The 24,370-nt window shown below is 45.3% G+C and overlaps 1 protein-coding gene across 2 annotated transcripts; it reads left to right on the top strand.

Annotated features, from left to right (window-relative positions):
• The first annotated feature begins 666 nt into the window (after positions 1-666).
• Positions 667-23,554, top strand: LOC137342870 (delta-type opioid receptor-like). 2 transcript variants are annotated; one of them, XM_068007044.1, is made up of 4 exons: positions 667-932; positions 7,046-7,048; positions 21,223-21,578; positions 23,028-23,554. In XM_068007044.1, the coding sequence occupies exons 1-4, from the start codon at positions 667-669 to the stop codon at positions 23,552-23,554; spliced, it is 1,152 nt and encodes a 383-aa protein (XP_067863145.1). The 2 variants fall into 2 exon arrangements, with proteins under 2 accessions (XP_067863145.1, XP_067863146.1); XM_068007045.1 differs by lacking the exon at positions 7,046-7,048.
• Positions 23,555-24,370: the final 816 nt, after the last annotated feature.

The raw sequence follows: 24,370 nt of genomic DNA, 5'->3' as shown, positions 1-24,370 counted from the left end.
AGAGCTGCCTTGTGTTGGTCTCACACTGGGGACCAATCCTTAAGGACGAATTATCCAACTGTCCACAAAACTAATTCTAAATGGTGCTATTGGTCATTTTGGTCCCATTCACCAAACAATTTAGGAAGCGATAAGACAGAGGCTGAGAAACTAATCCACTAAAATCCCCCAATTCATCGATTTGTAGAAGCAATATTAGCATCCTCTCATTCCATCTCGGTGTTATATTTGGAATTATGCTGCACTTAATATATCTTTTGTTTTTTTTTCTATCTGCTAACTACATGGAGAGAGAGAGAGAGATGGGGGAGATGTTGTCTTCTGATTGCAAGTTAGTAGGTTGTGAAGTGTTGGTTAATTTTTGCACCCTTGATTGACAGCCGGGTCTGGGCTCGCACGTGGCTTTGACGTCGATGGAGGTGTCACATTTTATAAGAAATTCACCAGAGTGGGGAACGAGAAGCTGCAAAAAAAGCCTGATCCCGATCCCAGCACAGCACAGACACCTCGCCTCATCTCTCCACAATCGCCAGCCCAGCCAGGGCAGTAGGATTGCATTCTGCATAGTGTGAAGTGGTGTTTGCGTTTTGTGGTGGTGGTGGTGGTGGTGAAATCAAGCCGAAGTTGCATTTGGACTTTCATAAAAGCAACATAAAAAAAAAAGCAATGGAGCTGTTCACGACCCCGAGTGCTGAACGGGAGCTGTCCACCACGGAGAGTGCTGAACTGTACTGGGGTCTGACATTCAACGGCACCGGGGAGGATCTGCAGAACACTTTTGGACACAACGTTAGCCTGAGTAACAGCACGGAGCTGGAGCCGGTGAAGAGCACCACATCCACGGTCATCGCCATCGCGATCACAGCACTCTACTCGGTGGTGTGTGTGGTCGGGCTCATTGGCAATTTCCTGGTCATGTATGGGATTGTCAGGTAAGGGACGATTCCTTTCTATAAGAGTCTTTCACCCCCCCCATGTTGCTGTTCCCCTAATCGTCACCGAGCAGCAGCCTGGCAGATTTACACAGAAAGATCACCCCGAGACCAGGAGAGCTGGCGCATTGCCCCCTGAGTTCAGCTGCATTTCTGCATCGTCCCCCACACCAGACCCTCCTCTCTGTGCTGCTTTCTGCAATTAATCCGTTTTCACCCTTTTTATTTTCCAGTCTCATCCGAATCTTTCAACGTCCCCGTTTTCTCTTTACACACACACACACACCACGGCACTTTATGGGTTTGTCACAAGTGTGGGAATTCTTAAAGGTTCGAGACAAGGCTTTTAAACTTAACATCAGGCACGATTGCGTTCACCCTTTTATCTGGGTTGTCTATTTATTCACTCGTTAAAGCTCAAAATCAACAATCGTGAAGTGGAAAATAAGAAATTAAACGTTAAAAAAAATATATTGATCAGGAAATCAGTGAGGTAACTAAAATCGCTATGATAAAAGTTTTACCTTTGAAAAAAAAAACTGTGGGAGCCTGAGATCGATTTCCTCAATCAAATGTTCACTCTTACCTTTTACACCGGTGTCATTGAGATCGAAGATCTGATTCACGGACGAATCTAATGGAACGTCAAATTTAAGGGCGAAGATTGATTATTATTTTTCAGTAACTTTTCTCTAACAATGTATCATCTCCTTTAACAACAACAAAACTTTGGTTTCCAGCTGTTCTACTGCAGTCAGGCTGTGTAACTCTCCCATACAGTTAGAGGTTGAACAGTCCCCATACCCGGAGGGACTGGGCTCTCTGTGTCAGAGCAACTAGCATGGTTTTCACACACGGCTGGAGTCTGTCAGTCCTCTACTTAATATCATCGAACACTTCAAATGTCATTTACTTTGCGAAATATTTTTGTTATGGGTACATGGAACGCTATGTCTCGGGTTTTGCTGTTAGATGTGGTGCATTCAATTCTAAATCAGCTTGGGTAATACACAGGATCGTGTAAATATTTGGAATTCTTACCCTCCGATTGCCCATCACCGAGTGAAAATATTGGGAATCGGTTCTATCCGGGTGTAGCCGTGACCTGCTGCTTAATCTGGGGCCAGGTCTTTAACACGAAATTCCATGACCTGGGAGGAGTTTATCATGTGAAATACAGATCATGTATAAACTTACAAATACACACTTACAGAGAGACCATATGCACAGCTGGCAATTGCACCCACAAACATACCCACACAAACACACACCCACAAACATACCCACACAAACACACACCCACAAACATACCCACACACCCACACAAACACATACCCACAAACATACCCACACAAACACACACCCACACAAACACACCCACACAAGCGAGCACATGGACCATATAACACAGGGGAGCCTACCACAGAACACACACCTAGACAAAACCACAAACATTCCCCATCAACACAACATATAGGAATATACAAATTGTAAAACAGACACGCCCAAACAAGCCATATACATACAACCAGACACAAACACACACACACAAAGTACACACACGTATACAAGAAATAACTTAGTCGAAGCTGATTCAATGTGATTTGAAACAAAACATATAGTTTTATGCACTGTGCAAACCAGCCTGGAACTTCTGATTAATAATCGATTCGCCCATCAGTGCTGCACGACAGCCAATACTGTTCGCAGCTGTACCTGAAGAATGTAGAGTTTATAAATGCAGCAATCACTCCGCCTCACTCGCGGCTCATTTGTTAACGAACCAGATATCAGCAATGCTATCTGAGTCTCATTTTTATCACGGGCGATGGGATTAGCAGAAAGTCTAAAGCGTAATAGAACACAGTTTCCAATATCTGCATAGGTGTTAGGCGCTAAATCCTCAATGTAAGTGTGAAGGTCACTTGGCAGTTTCTCCGTACATAAAATGTGGATGAACTTTGCAAACAGGCAGGAGACTGTCCAGACGTGACAGTGGCACCGTCTAGAGCTTAGACCAGACACTGCAGGGTGAAGATAGCTTTTGTTCAGTCTTAACCTTCTCTGGACTTGTCTGCAGCTGCTGATCTACCTACTAAATATCGATTTGTATGTAAACAAGCTTTGCAAAACCTGTTTTTTTAAATTGCTGCTCTCGTGTGTGCTAAACCGAAACTGGAAGCAGTGAGTTACGAAATGTTAATTCAGTGCAACTGCTGGCTAAAGACATTTTGATTAGGACCTGACTCCAGCTTTTACGGGATATTTAACAAAATTGGAAAACAGATTACTAAGTACCCCTCATTCCTTTGTGGCTTGCAAAACCACACACGTAGAGATTTTTTTTTAAAAGAAGCTGAACGCTGGAAATCTGGATGAAAATACTGGAAATGTGCAAGTCAGCTTCTGAAAAGTGTAAATTAATGTTTTAGATGTAACCCACTTCTGATAAAGGGTCTCATGTGTACGTGTCGTTCCCTTTCAGGAGCTGATCGGCCTGCTGTGTACCTCCACCCTTTGATCAGCTTCCCAACGGTTCACCTCAGGGTTAGGGTTAGGGTTAGGGTTAATGGGTCTTGTAGTTGGTGTTGCTGCAATATACAGCCAACAACAACAACTTGCATTTATATAGCAGCTTAACATAGTAAGACGTCCCACGGTGCATCACAAAGAGCGTAATCAGACAAAATTTGACATCGAGCCACATAAGGAGATATTAGGACAGGTGCTTGGTCACAGAGGTAGGTTTTAAGGAGCATCTTAAAGGAGGAGAGAGAGGTGAAGAGGTGGAGAGGTTTAGGGAGGGAATTCCAGAGCTTAGGGCCTAGGCATGGCCGCCAATAGTGGAGCGATGGAAATCAGGGATATGCAAGAGGCCAGAATTGGAGGAGCGCAGAGATCTCGGAGGGTTGTAGGGCTGGAGGAGGTTACAGAGATAGGGAGGGGGCGAGGCCATGGAGGGATTTGTAAACAAGGATGAGAATTTTGAAATCACTGATAATTATATTAACCATGAGCCTTGCTGCCCATTATATTCAAATTGTTTTTGCTAAACAATATTCAATGCGGTGACTGGCTGGTTATTTGTTCCACTGGTCAGTCTTCAGAGCACCATCAGCTTATAAACTAAACCAGTGTTTGGCCTTTCTCAGTGTTTGTGTACATTTGTATAAACCATAATTACAGCTGAACCAGTGAGACCTGTTTCAAATGCTCCTGTGTTTAGATACAGACAGGAAAAAAAAGGAACTTTCATTTTTAAGGCGTTGTATCCTCCGCACATGCCAAGGTGCATCGTAACCAGTGAATTACTCTGGAAGTCACCTTTTTGCTTGGGAGGAACAGGGGACTTTGGACTTTTGGTTCCCAAAGCTCTCCAACACTGGGGGTTTCTTTGTGTCATGTCTGGCTCTATTGCAGACTAATTGATGGAGATTGATTGCTATGATTAGTCAACAACTCCATTATCATTGTATCATGCGACTACCGGGATGGTAGAAGGCGAACTAGGTGGATTTGTTTTTTTTTCGCCTAGCAATTCCTATGAAGTGCAGCCCCTGTTGTCACGAAGGCAAATGCAACAGCTAATCTGTACACAATAAGGTCCCACGAACAGCAAATGAGATCAATAACCAGTTAATCTGTTTTCTGGTAGTGTTGGTTGAGGGAGGAATGTTGGCCAGGACACCAGGAGAACGCCCTGCTCTTTGAATAGTTGCATGGAAGCTTTTATATCCAGCTGAACAGGCAGACGCGGCCTCGGGTTTGACGTCACAGCTGAAAGACGGCACCTCTGACAGTGCAGCACTCTCTCAGTACTGCACCAGAGTGTCAATCTAGAGGGCGTGCTCAAGTCCTGGAATGTGGCATCACACGAGTTAACCAAAGATGAATAATCAATCCCTTTCCAGAAGGGAATACAAGGCACAGAGGGTTTTTATCCAATTTCTTGTTTTTCTCACATTCCCTCCCTTCCTCTCCTGAAAATGATGACTCTCACCGGAGTCTGATTCCATAGTTGCCAGGCACCAACCATCCAGTACCTTGTTCGAACGACCAAGTGTCATATGTTACCATGTGGGTCATCACAGCTGAGCTTGATCTTTTCCTCAACCGATGTCTGCACTTGCACCTTTCTAGATGTAGTCAATGGATGGCAACCAGGTTCAAGAACCCTGACTGATTTTGCCCAAGAATGCTGATGCCAATTGAAGCGCTGCAGCTTGCTGCGATAGCTGGGAGCTAACTCAGGGCTGGTCAGGAATCAGTTGTCCGGAACAGTCTAGTCTGGAGGGCTCAGTGTTACAGCAGGCAGCGAATGCCTTCACCAGACCACCGAGAGAGATGACTGGGAGTGATTTAGTTCTTCTTTTGCCAGCAGTACTGAGCGTTCAGGCAAACAGCAACAGACCATCACAAATGAGTCCACACAAAAGGAATAGTTGCAATACTGGGCTCTGCTTCATTGCAGCAAGGAAATAGAGGTAACCAATGAATATAATTTCAAGAGTGTGACAGAACGACAGTAGGGTGAACTAGCATTGACCTACTGCAATTGATGCATCAAATAAACTCTCAACTGAAATAAATAATTGATTCAGGACAAAGGAGGGGGTGGAGAATCTACCAATGAAGAAATTGAATTTCTAAATGACTTGACAACCACTGTCATGTTATTAACATTAGCACTCGAGGGTATTAATGAGGTGATTGGGATTGGTCACCAGGGAGTGCTCCAGGCAATTGTCCAACACTGCATTCCCAGAGGAGGTTCCCACTCATCTGATTATATTTCAATAGCTGGCACAACATTTAACATGCCCGATTAAAGAAGCCATTAGAAACGAATCACTTCACAAAATATTGACCTAGCCCAGTGATCTTTACATCAGTGTTTAGAATTTCAATGAGAGATTACCTCTGTTTGCTGTCTGTAATGGCACTGTAACCTTCGCACTCAGAAACTCTCTGGGGCCTGATGTTGTCACAAACAAATCGCTTCACTGCAAAGCAGACAGTTGAGTGCATTTTAGTAGCAAATGTGGCTAAACATTTCTTAAATTTCGCCTTTGATTTAAACATCAACTGCAATTTCAAACCAATTCCATTAATTTCATCAGCCGTCCACTAGAGAGGGCGATGGTTCCGGGGATGAACGCGTAGAAGCTAAAGAATGTTAGGATTGAAACATCTGGCGTTCGATGATACTATAGATTTCTATACTCCAAATGTTTCTGGGTGTGAAACAATTTGAGTTAAAATCAGATCGGGGATTTTGGAACAGAATCGTGAAGGGAAATCACAACGGCTGACAAGGTGATTCTTTGGAGACGAGCAATTTGTGTCCATGGCTTTTTCCTCACCCCTCCTGACCCTTGCTGGGTCCAGTTCCACCAGTCTGGTGCCTTTGCGACCTCACTCCCGTATGAGCCTCGGCAGTGAGTGTCAGCGGGCTATTTGACACAACAAAGGGGTTGTCTATAGGCCCCCAAACAGTAGTGCAGATGTAGGGGAGGGCATTAAACAGGAAGTTAGAGATGCATGCAAGAAGGGTACAACTATAATCATGGGTGACTTTAATATACATATAGATTGGTCAAACCAAATAAGCAATAATACTGTGGGGGAGGAATTCCTGGAGTGTGTACGTGATGGTTTTCTAGACCAATACGTTGAGGAACCAACTAGAGAACAGGCGATCCTAGACTGGGTGTTGTGCAATGAGAAAGGATTAATTAACAATTTTGTTGTGCGGGGTCCCTTAGGGAAGAGCGACCATAACATGATAGAATTCCTCATTAAGATGGAGAGTGAAGTAGTTGAATCCGAAACTAGGGTCCTGAATCTAAATGAAGGAAATTACGAAAGTATGAGGTGCGAGTTGGCTATGATAGATTGGGGAACTTTACTAAAAGGGATGACGGTGGATAGGCAATGGCTAATATTTAAAGAACGTGTGCAGGAATTACAACAATTATTCATTCTTGTCTGGTGCAAAAAAAACAGGAAAGGTGGCTCAACCTTGGCTTACAAAAGAAATTAGGGATAGTATTAGATCCAAAGAGGAGACATATAAAAGCGCCAGAAAAAGCAGCAAGTCTGAGGATTGGGAGCAGGTCAGAATTCAGCAAAGAAGGACAAAGAGATTGATTGAGAGGGGAAAAATAGAGTATGAGAGTAAACTAGCAGGGAACATAAAAACTGACTATAAAACCTTCTACAAATATGTCAAGAGAAAAAGATTAGTGAAGATAAATGTAGGTCCCTTACAGTCAGAAATGGGGGAAATTATAATGGGGAACAAAGAAATGGCAGAACAATTAAACACATACTTTGGTTCTGTCTTCACAAAGGAGGACACAAATAACCTGCCAGAAATGTTAGGGAACCAAGGGTCTAGTGAGAGAGAGGTACTGAAGGAAACCAGTATTGGTAAAAAAAATAGTGCTAGGGAAATTAATGGGGTTAAAGGCTGACAAATCCCCAGGGCCTGATAATCTACATCCCAGAGTACTAAAGGAAGTGGCTCTGGAAATAGTGGATGCATTGGTGATCATCTTCCAAAATTCTATTGACTCTGAAATAGTTCCTACAGATTGGAGGGTGGCAAATGTAACCCCACAATTTAAAAAAGGAGGGAGAGAAGAAACAGGGAATTACAGACCAGTTAGCCTAACATCAGTAGTGGGGAAAATGCTAGAGTCTATTATAAAAGATATGATAACAGAACACTTGGAGGGCATTAACTGGATTGGACAAAGTCAGCATGGGTTTATGAAAGGGAAATCATGCTTAACAAATCTACTGGAGTTTTTTGAGGATGTAACTAGTAGAATAGATAGGGGAGAACCATTGGATGTGGTGTATTTGGATTTTCAGAAGGCTTTTGATAAGGTCCCACACAAGAGGTCAGTGTGCAAAATTAAAGCACATGGGATTGGGGGGAATATACTGGCATGGATTGAGAATTGGTTGACAGACAGGAAACAGAGAGTAGGAATAAACGGATCTTTTTCCGGGTGGCAGGCAGTGATAAATGTGAGGTTATCCACTTTGATTGTAAAAACAGAAAGGCAGATTATTATCTGAATGGTGATAGATTGGGAAAAGGGGAGGTGCAACGAGACCTGGGTATCCTTGTACACCAGTCGCTGAAAGCAAGCATTCAGGTGCAGCAAGCAGTTAGGAAGGCGAATGGTATGTTGGCCTTCATTGCAAGAGGATTTGAGTACAGGAGCAGGGACGTCTTACAGCAGTTATACAGGGCCTTGGTGAGACCACATCTGCAGCATTGTATGCAGTTTTGGTCTCCTTATCTGAGGAAGGATGTCCTTGTCATGGAGGGAGTGCAACGAAGGTTTACCAGACTGTTTTCAGAGATGGCAGGACTGTCGTATGGGAAGAGATTGGGTCGACTAGGCCTATATTCACTAGAGTTTAGAAGAATGAGAGGTGATCTCATTGAAACATAAAATTCTAACAGGACTAGACAGACTAGATGCAGGGAGGATGTTCCCGATGGCTGGGGAGTCCAGAACCAGGGGTCACAGTCTCAGGATACGGGGTATGCCATTTAGAACAGAGATGAGGAGAAATTTCTTCACTCAGAGGGTGGTGAACCTGTGGAATTCTCTACCACAGAAGGCAGTGGAGGCCAAGTCATTAGATGTATTCAAGAAGGAGATAGATATATTTCTTAATGCTAAAGGGATCATGGGATATGGGGAAAAAGCGGGAACAGGGTACTGAGTTAGACGATCAGCCATGATCATTTTGAATGGCGGAGCAGGCCCGAAGGGCCGAATGGCCTACTCTTGCTCCTATTTTCTATGTTTCTACGTTTCTACATCGCAACCAAGCCTGCTCCTGTCCTCACTTGATGTCCACACATGGGCAGTTTGCAGCAGGAGTTACTGGACTGTGATCAGGAGCCGGAATCCTGTCTGACATTTTCCCTCCCTAGCCCAGGGGAGGAGGGGAGGGCTGAACTCTGGATTTAATAGAGGTGTTCAAAATAATGAAAGGGTTTCGATAGAGGAGAAACTGATTCCAGTGGCAGAAGAGTCAGTAATCAGAGGACACAGATTTAAGGTAATTGGCAAAAGAACCAGAGGGGAGATGAGGAGAATTCTGGTTTACGCAGCGAGTTGTTATGATCTGGAATGCGCTGCCTGAAACGATGGTGGAAGCAGATTCAATAATAACTTTCAAAAGGGAATTGGATAAATACTTTAAGAGGAAAGATTTGCAGGGCTGCGGGGAAAGGGCAGGGGAATGGGACTAATTGGATAGCTCTTTCAAAGAACTGGCACAGGCACGATGGGCCAAATGGCCTCCTTCTGTGCTGTATCATGCTGTGATTGTATGATTCTAGTGTCGTGTCCTAAGTACCGCCTGTGGAGATCGGCTAACTCAACGTATGCCAGGAATTGGGATTTCTGATGTGTATGGGTTAACACTGCCTTTAATCACTGGAGCTGTGGAAAAGCTTGAATTGAGTATTTAAGTTAGAATAAATTATCTCCTTTTGTGAGAAAATCTGTCTGAATAAAGAGAAAGAAAGATTGAAAGGTAAGAGAAAGAGAGAGAAAGAAAGACTTGCATTTTAATGTAGGACTTAATTGCATCTCAAAGTACATACAGTGCATGCATTTGAAGTGCAGTGGTCGTCTTTATGGAAAGGAACAGAACAACAATTTGCCCACTGCAAGGTCCAAACCAATAGCAAGGAGAATAATGGCCAGCTAATCTGCTTTTGGTGGTGTTGATTGAGGAAAAGAATCTAGGCCAGGAGGCTGAGAGAACTCCCCGATATTCTTCAAATAGAATAAAGTAGGTCAGGCCAAGGGATCTTTAACATCCACTTGAAACCACAAGTTCAGGTACAGAGGACTTTGGTTTAACATCTGACAGACACCTGGCAGGACGGCACCTCTAACAGTGCAGCACCCCCACAGCGCTGCACTGAAGTGTCAGCTGCAATTATGCATTTGAGTCCTGGAGTAGGATTTGAACCCACAAACCTGTAGCCCAGAACCAAGAGTGCTACTTACTGGGACAAGCTGAGCAGCAACATTCAACCAGAATACAGCAATATCTAAGGGTTTGGGGTTCTGACAATGCACAGGGTATTTCTCAATGAATAGAATCTCTGAACAGACTGAACACGAAGCTCGCTACATGTCTGAAGCCCACAGGACCAAGGAGGTGAGCAACCTTCTTTGACTAAACGGTTGTGGTCTGTCCAGTTTTTGGACTGAACAGTTTGTTTTTTTGACCAGTCAGCCAGTTTCTAAAATGTAAACCGGACACCAAGTTAAAATAAAATTAAAACTGATTTTTAAAACGGAACGTATTTATTTTAATTACTGGGGAAGAGGAAGGAGAAAGCAGGAAGTTATTGAACAATTAACACTGAAACCATTATCATAAAAACTGACTGGAAAATTATCTTGGGCCCTCGCCCACAAGGAATGTGCTAACCTCAGGTTCTGAGAACATTAAGTGCAGCATGAGGAAGTTAAAAGATTGATTGGGTAGATCATCCAAAGCTTGCTTCATTGTGCACTCTCTGAAGCACAACAAACCAATTAACCTCCATCAGGAATCTCAATCACAGCTATTTCTGGGGCAACTATTTGAAACGATCATTAACCTTTCCAGGACCGCGGTACAATGGGAACTCTATTACCCGTACTCCAATTATCCACCATCTCGATTAACCGCCTGGCTATTCACAGGACAAGTCCTTGTGCAAGATGTCACCCCATTACTCAGATCACTAATTTACATTCCCATGCCTGTGTAATATGGCTCGATGATCTGCCAGTTTTCACAACCAATGAATAACTTTTGAAGTGCAGTCTCTGTTGTTATGTAGGCAAAGTCACCAGCCAATCTTCCTACAGCAAGATTCCACAATCAGCAAACTAAATGACTGACCAGTTAAATGAAAAGAATAAACCAAGTAACTATAGACCAGTTGGCCTAACATTGACTGCGGGTAAGCTTCTGGAGGCCATAATACAGGATGATATTAATACTCACATAGAAAGGCATGGGTGAATTAAGGACAGCCGGTGCTGATTTGTAAAAGGAAAGTCGTGACTAACAAATTTAATAGAATTCTTTGAGGAAATAAGGGACTGAATTGATAAAGGAAATGCCTTGGATGTAGTGGTGCGTGGATTTTCACAAGACATTTGCTAAGTTGCCACATAAGAGGCTTACTGATAAAATTAAGGCACCCGGTATTAAAGGGAGCATGGCTGCAGGGATAGTGAGCTCCCAACTTTCTGACTGAGAGGTAAGAATGCGACCTACTGAACTCAGTTGACCTTGGTCCAAGTATTACCTGGAATGAAGCATCAGAGCAGTGGATACAATCTTTAACGTTTCACTGAAATTTACTGGAAAACTGAATGTAGCATAACATTTTGGTAATTAGATTTAGGTTTTTTATTATTTCAGAGCATAATTAGAACAATGTTTTATTACATGTGAAACATAAAAATAACAAGAACTTGATATCTTTATTGGTCTGCAACAACTTTATATCCGAGTTATATGGGGGCGATCTAATTGAAGAGTTTAAAATGATAAAGGGATTTGATAGGGTAGACTCAGAGAAACTATTTCCTCTGGTGGGGGAAGTCCAGAACAAGGGGGCATAATCTTAAAATTAGAGCCAAGCTCTTCGTGAGTGATATCAGGAAACACTTCTTCACACAAAGGGTAGTGGAAATCTGGAACTCTCTCCCTCAAGAGGTTGTAGATGTTGGGGGTCAATTGAAATTTTCAAGACTGAGGTTGATGATTTTTGAGCTCTTGTTAAGGGTATCAAGGGATATGGATCAAAGGCGGGTAAATGGAGTTGAGGTACAGATCAGCCATGATCTGGTTGAATGGCAAAACAGGCTCGAGGGGCTGAATGGCCTACCCCTGTTCCAATGTTCCTAAGTTTTTTTGTTCTCATCAACCTGATGGATGTACACATGGTGGAATGGAACACTTTCAATTTAAGGCACCCACTGTCAATTTCACGTACCCCCAGGTCAAGTATAGCACAGTTAGACGTGGAGTAAAGCTCACTATATTCTCCCCCAATTAAGGCCTCAGATAAACATCCCCAACTGCACGAGTGAGACATTTAGACATTTCCTACACCAGCCTCGCTGTGGCTCTCTGAACGAGAATGCCAATAGGGGACATTTTTCGTGCTGTGGGCTAATACTTACAAGGAATTGGATTAAACCACAATTCACACAGGACCATCACAGAGAGAGGAGATTCTCAACCCTTCAGTCTGGGCTGGATTAGATCCTAGGACCCAGAGATAAAAGGCCAATGTTTGGACTCATAGCCTTGTCCAGTGCTTTATGTCAATTATGTGCTGATACTGAGCTATGGAATCTGACCTTACAAATCCAGGGGTAAATATTGGCCACCCTTTTCTAGCAGGCTTGAAACCAATGTGATGTAACTTGTGTCATCACAGAGTGAGTCGACAAACAGTTGGGGAACAAGTCGCATCTGCCAACTCTTCAGAAGTGACTGTGCCTTTAATGCTGGTGTTTCAGCTAAGTTTAATATATAACGGGAAAGCCAACTGCAATCCAGTCATGTCAAAATACACACGATTAATATTAATTGACGTAAATATTAATGAAACCTGCACATAGGTTTCTGCCAATGAAGGATATTGTAACACAATCCTCCCCAAACATAGCAGTCTGGTTAGTATTCGAGGCTATTTGGCATTAATATATATATTTAATCAGACCAATGAAAAGGTGTTAGTCCTGGCGCACAGTTAAGGATCAGAGCGATTGGATGCTACAGGCGTTAGAGGACTGACGGTCAGCGAATTTGTGACAACAGCAAGGAATGACAATTTCAGCTAAAACTGGTCCAGCTGTCCAGAGAATACCTGTCGAGGCAGAGTTAAGGCAACAGCTGCTCGGAGAGTCAAGGGGCGTGAACTGGGAGAGATATTCCAGCACTGTTTTTGTCTCTGGAAAAATAAAGAATTTGCTGGATAATGGATCGCCGTGTGTCAATTACACGGTGAAAACTGATACCATTCCGTGAATTACACACACAATGATAGATACTAGCCAGTGAAATAAAAGGCAATGGCCCAATAAAGCAATCCAAGTGGCATTGTGAACTGAGAGAGAAGCAGGATTCCAGTATTTCTCACAGTGTTAATGTGTTCAGTGTTACTGTGTGAATTGAATTTATTGTAACCTCTTCACAAAACCAAGTGAAGATTCTATTCGCTCTTCCTCCCAGCACTATTTTTTGCGCCGGAGTGGGTAAAGGAATGGGGCCATAGATTTCTGCAGCCTACAGGATACTGTGCTGTGTTTATCTCTGCATCGTCTCAGTATTGAATAAAGCACCAAAGAAGTGTGTTGAAATCAAGCCTCGTTATACCGTCTGCTATTTTACCTCATCCTTTCCTCTGTATTTCCTCTTTCCTCTTTATTATCTCCTTCAGTGGGAGTGAGCTTTTCGCTTAGTGATAGCACTCTCAGTTAGAAAGTGCAGGGTTCATAACCTCACTCCAGATGGTCCTGCCGAGTGGAGACCGGAGTCCCAGACATTCCCGGCGAATGGAGACTGGAGCTCCAGACGGTCCCGGCGAGTGGAGACCGGAGCTCCAGACGGTCCCGGCGAGTGGAGACCGGAGCTCCAGACGGTCCCGGCGAGTGGAGACCGGAGCCCCAGACAGTCCCGGGGAGTGGAGACCGGAGCTCCAGACGGTCCCGGCGAGTGGAGACCGGAGCTCCAGACGGTCCCGGGGAGTGGAGACCGGAGCCCCAGACGGTCTCGACGAGTGGAGACCGGAGCTCCAGACGGTCCCGGCGAGTGGAGACCAGAGCCCCAGACAACCCGGCGAGTGGAGACCGGCACTCCAGACTATCCCGGCGAGTGGAGACTGGCGCTTCAGACGGTTCCGGCGAGTGGAGACTGGAGCTCCAGACGGTCCCGGCGAGTGGAGACTGGCGCTTCAGACGGTCCCAGCGAGTGGAGACTGGCGCTTCAGACGGTCCCGGCGAGTGGAGACCGGAGCTCCAGACGGTCCCAGCGAGTGGAGACCGGAGCTCCAGACGGTCTTGGCAAGTGGAGACCGGAGCTCCAGACAGTCCCAGCGAGTGGCGACCGGAGCTCCGGCTCTGAATTCGGGGTTGACTTCCAGCGGGATTCTCGTGTCCTGTGGGTGTGGGAGGCCCCCCCCCAATCGTATGGGTTGTGGGAGTCCATAACACCCTCCCGCTAACCACCCCCCCATCGGCTGGTATAAAGATGGCTACAGCCATGGAAGGGACATTCACGTGTCACTCTGTCAGACTGTTAACCAGCCTGTGAATCCTCCCACTACTCCAAGGGAAGATTGGGAAGATATGAAAACAACAACAACCTCCTTCAGTCTCTCCTTCCTCCCACAATTTTTTGGGTGGTTAAAACCCAAGTTTGGCATCACCTAACCATCTCTCCTTGACCCCAATCGCGGGAGGATCAACTGGAAATCTAAAAGCCATCATGTTGAGAAGAACAAGATGGTTGCTGCCATCTTTAGAGTGGGGTGAGGGGCCTGTTGCAATAATGCTCACCGTTCTAATCAGGACAACCAGCCCTGCTTACGTTATAGGAGTCGGGCCAAGGTGTAAAATGGGACTGGAACACAAGCCTGTGGGGAGGGAGGAGGCTCTTGTGGAGCATAAACGTCGGCATAGACCAGTTGGGCCGAATGGCCTGTTTCTGTGTTGTAGTTTCGATGTAACTCGATCACAGCAGCCAGTGGAACACGTACAGTTTTTATCCGCACTTTATGTTTTATATGTTCAGGGAGTGCCCGTAAATTTATTTCACGCTCCACTTAATTTCAACGGCCAATTTTAGTCTCTTTTTTAATTTTGTGAACTGACAGGAGATTTTGGATTGTTCCGCTGCGGCCTGGAGAACGGTCAGAGGTTCTAAAAATAATCTTTGCGCCCACAGCTGTCAAAATCCTTGAAATTTTCCTTCTTCATCTCAGATTTGCGGCATAGATTCATCACGGCTGGAGACTGAGCAGAGACTGACGGTGCTCGGCCCATGAGTAAAGTTTGGTACCAAACCATCGTTCCTGACAAAAAGCCACATTACAGGAAAGACGTGATTGCACTAGAGAGGGTACAGAGGAGATTTACGAGGATGTTGCCAGGGCTGGAGAATTTTAACTATGAGCAAAGATTGGATAGGCTGGGGTTGTTTTCTTTGGAACAAAGGAGGAGATTTATTTGAGGCGTATAAAATTATGATGGGACGAGATGGATTGGATAGGAAGGACCTGTTTCCCTTAGCAGAGGGGTCAGTGACCACGGGGCAAAGATCTAAGGTAATTGGTAGAAGGATTAGAGGGGAGCTGAGGAGAAATGTTTTCACCCAGAGGGTGGTGGGGGTCTGGAACTCACTGCCTGAAAGGGTGGGAGAGGCAGAAACCCTCAACTCATTTAAAAAGTACCTGGATGTGCACCTGAAGTGCCGTAACCTACAGGGCTAAGGACCAAGTGCTGGAAAGTGGGATTAAGCTGGATTGCTCTTTTTCGGCCGGCATGGACACAATGGGCCGAATGGTCACCTTCTGTGCTGTAACTTTCTATGATTCTATGATTCTATGAAAGCAAGGTTATTGAGAGAAAGAAAGAGAGAGAGAAACAGAGAGAGAGAGAGAGAGAGAGAGAATGAACAATTGAAGAGGCATTGTGCCAAGAGACTCAGTGGGTAAATCGACCACCTAGGGCATTTAGAGCAGGACGATCCCAGCCCCTATCCTATCCCGCACCAAGTCCCACTCACCCATCACACCTGAGCTTGCTAACCGACATTGGTTCCCGGTGACACAACACCTCCAATTTAAAATTCCCTTCCTTGTGTTTAATACCCTTTGTGGCCTCACCCCTCCCTATCTCTGTAACCTTCTCCAGCCCTACATGCTGATAGGGTTAGGTGAAGTAGGGAGGGAGGAGGCTCGTGTGGAGCACCAACACTGGCATGGACCAGTTGGGCCGAATGGCCTGTTTCGGTGCTGTAAATTCCATGTAGTAATATGTAATACAACTCTCTGAGACCCCTGCGTTCCTCTGACTCTGGCCTTTTCTGTACATCCACCCCACCAGCCCCCATTGACTGTGGCAGCACTTTGATGGCATTTCTCAGCTTCCAAAAAGAACCCCCCCTCTCTCCAAACCCGCTAGGCTCGATGCTGAGGGTCTAACGTTGCAAAGGCGAATGGCAATCAATCCCCGAAGGATGTACTGCTATTGGAACAGGTTAGATCTTGGGGAGATTAATTTCAGGTTTGAGCCAGGAAGGATGGTTTTGTACCAGAATGCTGCTCCAAGTTTCCATTACCTCCATGGGGAAAGCGCCACTGCTGCCCCCTACAGGCACAGGCCACAACCCCTATTATTTAAATGACCCTGTCCCTGGTATTTGAGAGGGGGTCAGGCAGGGGGATGTGCTGCTTGCCACAATTATGGTGGAACATCACCACTGTGGGCTCCAGTGTGTATGGGTTGAATGATATTGTGTATGTGGTAACGGTAGTGGATAGTTCAGCAGTAACCTAAACGTTATGGCCATTAAGGCTTGGGTCACAATTACGCATAAGTCATTTTTCTTTACTGAGTGACGCACTGAATAATGAGACACAACTATTCCACTGCTCTCCTGGCCGGCCTCCCATCCTCCACTTATCGTAAACCAGCTCGTCCAAAACTCTGCGTCCCATATCCTATCTCACACCAAGTCCCATTCACCCATCACTCCCATCCTCGCATAACCTGCACTGGTTCTCAGTCCCCTAATACTTGAAATTTAAAATTCTCATCCTTTGTTTAAATCCCTCCATGGATTCACCTCTCCCCCCCCCGATCTCTGTAACCTCCTTCAGCCTTAAAACCTCCCCCCGACCCCCAAACTCTGTGCCTGATTCCGGCCTCTTCTGCATGCAGCCCCCCTCCTTCGCCCCAGTATTGGCAACCGTGCCTTCAACTACCTAGGCTCCACGCTCTGGAAATCTCCCCCCCTGAAACTCTCTGCCTCTCCACCTTCCTCTCCCCTTTAAGACCCTTCTTAAAATCCACTTGGTTGTCCAAGCCTTTGGTCACACCTCCTAATAGCTCCTTCATTGGCTTGGCATCCATCTTTTTGATTACACACCTGTGAAGCACTTTGGGACGATTCTCTACACTAAAGGCGCTATATAAATGCAAGTGATATTTGATGCCATGAAAATCAAACAGAATTCAGCCCCATATTTGTGTGGGGTGGTGAGGGTGGGGTTTAATTCTAGCTCCGACAAAAGTTAAATGGCAAAGAACTCTTGGCCGTACCTGAATCTCTTGAGATAGAGCCAGAAAATTCTGGGGAATACACAACAGGTCCATCAGCACCTGGAAAGAGAAACAACGGTTTAACACTTGGGACACCATCGCTGGGCCAAAATCCTGGAACTCCCTTCCTAACAGCGCTGTGGGAGAACCGTCACCACACGGACTGCAGCGGTTCAAGAAGGCGGCTCACCACCACCTTCTCGAGGGCAATTAGGGATGGGCAATAAATGCCGGCCTCGCCAGCGACGCCCACATCCTATGAACGAATAAAAAAAAAACATGTATCCTTGGTCAGAACACTACGTAGAGTCTCTCTCTCTAGCTGTCCTTTCTTGAGACGCTGATGGACCTTCTGTGCATTTCCAGCATTTTCTTACTTTTTCATTCTTAGGATGAAAGCCACTGGGTGGCTTGCTAATAGCTCACTTCAGAGGGCAGTTATGATTCAAGCATGTTAGTTTGTGACTGGAGTCACATGTAGGCCAGACCGGGTAAGGACAGCAGATCTCCGTCCCTAAAAGAACTTTAATGAACCAGTTGGGTTTTTTACGACAATCCTACAGCTTCACGGTCACTTTTTACTGACGGAAGCTTTTTATTTCCAGATTTTTCTGTTGCTGTTTCAGATTTCCTGCAGAAGCAGCTAGTTCCTTTTTACCTCGGAATCTCCCCTTCGTTCACAAAACTTCCGTTTCTGACCTTCCCTGAAAATTCTTTACATCAGCAACAACAACAAAAAACAAGAGATCGTTCCTGCTTCCCCAAAGTACAGCTGGTACCTCAGGGCAGATTATTAAGTCACCCAATGATATCTGTAAAATGCTGAGGGCAATTTATGTCCCAATAGAAACTCATCTTACTGCACATTAAACTTGAAAAACATTGGTGTCTAGCCACATGAAGAAACTTATAATGTTGTACCTGCTTCTACAGCGGAACGACTGAACATTTTTATTACTGCAATCTGCCAAAGCAAAGGGATTTTTGTGGAATGAGAGGTGTTGCATCTCGTTATGTTTTAACAGGAGATTAACGGTTTCAGTCAGCATCGATGATTTTTACATGGGCAAATCGCAAGGTCCTACCGCTCGCTGTACCACCTGCCACTTTATCCCTCAGACCAAACGAAGGTGTCAGCCGTGGCTCAGTCAGTGACACTCTCACCTCTTGAGTCAGAAGGTCATGGTGTTCGAGTCCCACTCCAGGGACGTGAACGCAAAATCTAACCTGACACTCCCAGTGCGGTACTGAGGGAGCGCTGCACTGTCGGAGGTGCCGCCTTTTGGATGTGACGTTAAACCAAGGCCCCGTCTGCCATCTCAGGTGGACGTAACAGATCCCACAGCACTATACTAAAGTGTCCTGACCATTATTAATCCCTCAAACAACATCACTAAAACAAACAGATGATCCGGTCATTATCACATTGCTGTTTGTGGGATCTTGCTGTGCGCAAATTGGCCGTCGTGTTTCCTACGTTACAACAGTGACTACACTTCAAAAGTACTTCATTGGCTGTAAAGCACTTTCTGAGGTTGTGAAAGGCGCTACATAAATGCAAGTCTTTCTTTCACAGACAAAAACAGAAAATGCTGGAAACGCTCAGCAGGTCAGTCAGCATCCGCGGAGAGAAGAGTTAATGTTTCAGGTGTAGACGCTTCATCCAGTTCTGACGAAGGGTCTACATCTGAACGGTTAGCTCCTCTCTCCTCTCATCGATACTGATTGACCGAGTGTTTCCGGCATTTCCGGCTTTTGTTCCAGATTTCCAGCATCTGCGTTTTTTTTTTAACCTTGTGCTAAACCCAAAGGACCCCCTGCTCATCTCCCCCTCTCAGCAGGAGTCACTTAGTTCAACAAGTCTTCGTTCCAGAATAGCTCAGATTGATAATACAACATCAGAATGTGATGGCAGAGCATTGGAAGAATTTTCTTATGGAAGTTGAGGTCGGTGGGCATGTACCAATATGGCACTTGTGACTATGCTGTACAGATATGGGGTATGTAAAGGGGATATTAGTGGGAATGTGGCTTGAGTTACCAGGTTTGCTTTGCTGATGAAAATTCATCAACCACCTCGATGATGAATCATGAGACAGTCGGGAAAAAATGGGCTTCTTTGAAGGTTAGAATCATGCAGCGCAGAGGCCATTCGGCCCGTCGTGCCTGTGCCAGCTCTTAAAAGAGCTATCCAATTGGTCCCACTCCCCTGCTCTTTCCCCTTGGCCCAGCAAATCTTTCATTTTCAATTCCCTTTTCAAAGTTACTATTGAATCTGCTTCCACCGCCCTTTCAGGCAGCGCATTCCAGATCATAACAACTCGCTGCGTAAAAAAAAAATTCTCCTCATCTCCCCTCTGGATCTTCTGCCGATTATCTTAAATCTGTGTCCTCTGGTTACCGACCCTCCCGCCAGTGGAAACATCCTCTCTGTGGAATTGTTTATCCTTTCGTTAATGTGCTGCTATCCGTTCCTGCCTGCGCTATTCTAAATGGATGAACGACACTGTTAAAATATTGCAATCCAGAATTTGAGCAGAAAGCGTGGCCAGTATACTAAAACAAGCACACTCAGGAAATTAAACTGTCTAATGAGGGGATTTGATTTTAGATATTTTTCAGTCAGCCCACTCAAATAAAATAAAACAGACCGTCCAATTCAAAACCAGACAGGTGGCACCTCTATTGTGATCAATCCTCCGTTCCTGCAGTCTAGACATTAACTTTTGTTAAGTGTGAGTACGGGAAGAAAGAAGCACAATTTCCTGGCAAACCTTAGATGTTTCCCATTTCCTGCTCTATCGAAGCTGAATTGCACCATCTGTGGAGCTAGAACAGAAAGTACCAGAAAAATCTATGGCTGTGTCAGACTGCAACAGTAACGGTCGAATGGAACAATCAGTCAAGTAGAGTTATCAGTGGACTTACAGCAACATTGTCACCAAGTGCAGAGTCCCATTAAATTCAATTACATCCGAGTAACACACTAGAGATAACATTAAAAGCTTTCCTGATAGTTTAGTGTGCAGTGGGTAGCATGCTTGCCTGAGTCAGAAGGTTGTGAGTTCAAGTCCCAATGCAGAGACTTCAGCACAAAATCTAGGCTGACACTCCCAGTGCAGTACTGAGGGAGTGCTGCACTGTCGGAGGTGCTGTCTTTCAGATGAGACGTTAAACCGAGGCACCGTGTGCCCTCTCAGGTGGACGTAAAAGATCCCACGGCACTATTTCGAAGAGCATGGGAGTTCTCCCCGGTGTCCTGGTCAATATTTATCCCTCAGCCAACTTTGCCAAAACAGATTAACCGGTCATTATCACATTGCTGTTTGTGGGATCTTGCTGTGTGCAAATTGATTGCTGCATTTCCTACATTACAACAGTGACTACACTTTGAAAAGTACTTCATTGGCTGTAAACAGCTTTGGGACGTCCTGAGTTCGTGAAAGGCGCTATATAAATGCAAGTTCTTTCTTTCTTTAAATGCACTGAGCAGGGCAGTAATGAGTCAGACAGACCAACTCTGATGCCTGGTTTGGACTGAGATGGCTGACCTCAGCCCTGGTTCCACGACAGTAGGTCTTGGTATCGAGGGTAAGGAGGAAGATAACTGAGTAGCCACAGTTTCCTCTTCTGTTTGTTATCCAGTGACTCCAGCTGCAAAGTATGCGTTCATGGATGTCAGAGTGGGGACAGGTCGGCAGTGGGCGGCGATGCCTTCCACTGCTGAATAGCCTGTCAAGGCTCGCACGTGAAGAATGGCAGCTTGGGTGCGGTGCCAGACGCCGCCTGCATCTGTGGAACTCTATCTCAATGAGAGTCAGCCACTGCAGGAGAGGAAGGGACTGTCCCATTCAATGAATATCCCAGCTGTAACGCAATGCTTACACTTGTCTTTTTTTTTACAGATACACGAAAATGAAGACAGCTACAAACATTTACATATTCAACCTCGCCCTGGCGGATGCATTAGCCACGAGCACACTGCCGTTCCAGAGCGCCAAATATCTGATGGAAACATGGCCTTTTGGGGAGCTGCTGTGCAAAACAGTCCTATCAATTGACTACTACAATATGTTCACCAGCATTTTCACCCTTACCATGATGAGCGTCGATCGCTACATCGCTGTCTGCCACCCGGTTAAGGCACTGGAATTCCGCACGCCCTTGAATGCCAAGATCGTCAATGTCTGCGTGTGGATACTGTCATCTGCCATAGGGGTCCCAGTGATGGTCATGGCAGTCACCAAACCCAACAGTAAAGGTAAGTAACGACCAAACCAGAACAGCCGTTAGTGGCTAGCCGTTGTTCTTAGACGGTTAAGGGGAGATTTAATGGAGGTGTTCAAAATCATGAAGGGTTTTGATAGAGTAAATAAGGAGAAACGGTTTCCAATGGCAGGAGGGTCGGTAACCAGAGGACACAGATTTAAGGCAATTGGCAAAAGAACCAGAGCGGAATTGAAGAGAATGTTTTTTATGCAGTGAGTTGTTATGATCTGGAATTCACTGCCTGAAAGGGTGGAAGCAGATTCAATAGTAACTTTCAAGAGGGAATTGGATAAATACTTGAAAAGGAAAAATTTGGGGTAAGAGCAGGGGAAATGGGACTAATTGGAAAACTCTTTCAAAGACCCGGCACAGGCACGATGGGCCAATTGGCGTCCTTCTGTGCTGTAGGATTCTATGGTACCAGAATGTTTGTTCTAATTGTAGAGGACCTGAAGAAGGAGAGACCCCATATCAAAGTGAGCCTGTTTCCTAGAGGCAGGGCCTTTTCCATTCACACGTATACTCTTAGATCTGTGGTCCGCCACACGTAGGGGTTTGGAAGAGTTTTTGAACTTAATGGGAAGGATTTTAACTCTGGCCACCCAGTGTAAACAGGGCGGTAGCAGCCTGAAAATGGCGTCAGGTCACCTACCGCCATGTTTACACTGGTGGGTCCGGCTTCTGCCACATTGGTAGAGGCCTTTAATTGGGTGGCTGGAGCGGGAGGTCGCTTTTAATGTGCAAGTCGGGATCCTATGCTACGAACCCTCTGCCCATTTGTTCAATGGCTTAACCAGTGGTCTGCAGAGGGACCTCTGGAGGCCATCGAAAAAGTGGCCCGAGACTTTCTTTCACCCCTCTGTTTTTGTGGGTCCAGGAAGAGCAGGGATGTTCCTCCTGGCCCCTCAAAAGTACTCTGGCATACTGCTAGCCCATGTGTACTCCCCCTCAGTGATCACCATACCCCCCCCTAAAACCGGGTTTCCTACATTACAACAGTGACTACACTTCAAAATAGTACTTAATTTGGCTGTAAAGCACTTCGGGACGTTCTGAGGTCATGAAAGGGGCTATATAAATGCAAGTTCTTTCTTTTCTTTTACATGTGTGTCTCTCCATACGGGATCCTGGAATGGACCCTGATATTTCAGAAGGATGCAAATATTGGGTCAAAACCCTGGAACTCCCTCCCTAACAGCACTGTGGGAGTAACTTCACCACACGGACTGCAGCGGTTCAGGAAGAAGGCCCATCACCACCACCTTCTCAAGGGGCAACTAGGGATGGGCAATAAATGCCCATTGTAGGGCCAGGAAGAGCATGAATATTCCTCCTGGCCCCTTCAAAAGCACTCTGGCCCACTGCCAGCCCATGCCCACATCTCGAGAATAAATAAATATAAATAAAATGTCTTATTCTTTCTTTCTTCATCCCTTTTCAGGTAATGTGATGTGTACACTGCAATTCCCAGCCCCTACTTGGTACTGGGATAATGTCACCAAAATCTGCGTTTTCATATTTGCTTTCGTGGTGCCAGTCCTGGTCATCACCATCTGCTACGGCCTGATGATTCTGCGCCTGAAAAGCGTCCGACTCCTTTCGGGCTCCAAAGAGAAGGACAGGAACCTGCGGAGGATCACGCGGATGGTCCTGGTGGTGGTGGCCATCTTCATCATCTGCTGGACGCCCATCCACATCTTCGTCATCGTCAAGACCTTGGTGGAGATCCGCCCCACCCCCTTGGTGACCGCCAGCTGGCACTTCTGCATCGCCCTGGGCTACACCAACAGCTGCCTGAACCCCGTGCTGTACGCCTTCCTGGACGAGAACTTCAAGCGGTGCTTCCGAGAGTTCTGCCTGCCCCTGCGCTCCAGGGTGGAGCAGAACAGCTTCACCCGGGCCAGGAAGGCCACCCGGGACTCGGTCTGCGCCTGCACCCCCTCCGAGACGGTCAATAAGCCGGTGTGACTAGACGTGGACAAGCCTGGCAAGCGATCGCACTGCAGGAGAGGACATGACCTGGACTCTGAAGTCACCCAAATCACGACTGAATTTTAAACTTATTATGTCAAAAGAAGATGGTTGGTGATTACAACTGAGTCTTTAAAAAATAAAGAAAAATAATTTTTCACTTCTTTGCCTCAGTTTTCTGGGGAATTTAGATGACGAGGTCACACCGTGATCCTGTTAGATTTCGATTTACAAACAGAAAGAAAAGTTACTCTGTGGCTCTTAATAAGGAAAAATAACATCAATTATTTTTCATTAGAAAACTAATATATATATATATGTATATATAAAACCTTTGGCACAAAGATATAATTTTTTCAATTGAAGAAATCGCCTGGTTTCAATATGTCTGGCTGTTTTACTTGATGCTAAATGTTTACTGACTTTTGTTGGAAAAATTTGGAACTAAAAAGCATTTATTTACATTCCCACAATTGTGATGTGGAGATGCCGGTGATGGACTGGGGTGGACAAATGTAAGGAATCTTACAACACCAGGTTATAGTCCCACAGTTTTATTTGAAAATCACAAGCTTTCGAAGCTCCGAAAGCTTGTGATTTCCCACAATTGTAACATTCCTATCTTGTTTCTCACTAGGCATTGATTGAATGCATTACCCTGTACAGAATGATGTATGTATTTTTATGGAGTCGCTGCAAAGGTTTAATGATTGTCTTGAAGGAACGTAGGCAGATCTCATTTTGTCCTTTCTTGCTGATGACTCTTTTGGAAAACAATGGGAATGTTTCCTTCTTGTCACTCTCAGCCATGAT

The sequence above is a fragment of the Heptranchias perlo genome, chromosome 26 (genome assembly GCF_035084215.1).
Source record: "Heptranchias perlo isolate sHepPer1 chromosome 26, sHepPer1.hap1, whole genome shotgun sequence".
NCBI classification, from domain to species: domain Eukaryota; kingdom Metazoa; phylum Chordata; class Chondrichthyes; order Hexanchiformes; family Hexanchidae; genus Heptranchias; species Heptranchias perlo.
The sequence above is the reverse complement of the archived record's forward strand: the minus strand, read 5'-3'. Positions and strand labels throughout refer to the sequence as shown.

Bases quoted from the DNA above. Each gene is read 5' to 3' on its own strand.
- LOC137342870 (XM_068007044.1), top strand. From the start codon at position 667: ATGGAGCTGTTCACGACCCCGAGTGCTGAACGGGAGCTGTCCACCACG. The intron at 21,579-23,027 runs GTAAGTAACGAC...ATCCCTTTTCAG, and splicing joins CACCAAACCCAACAGTAAAG to GTAATGTGATGTGTACACTG.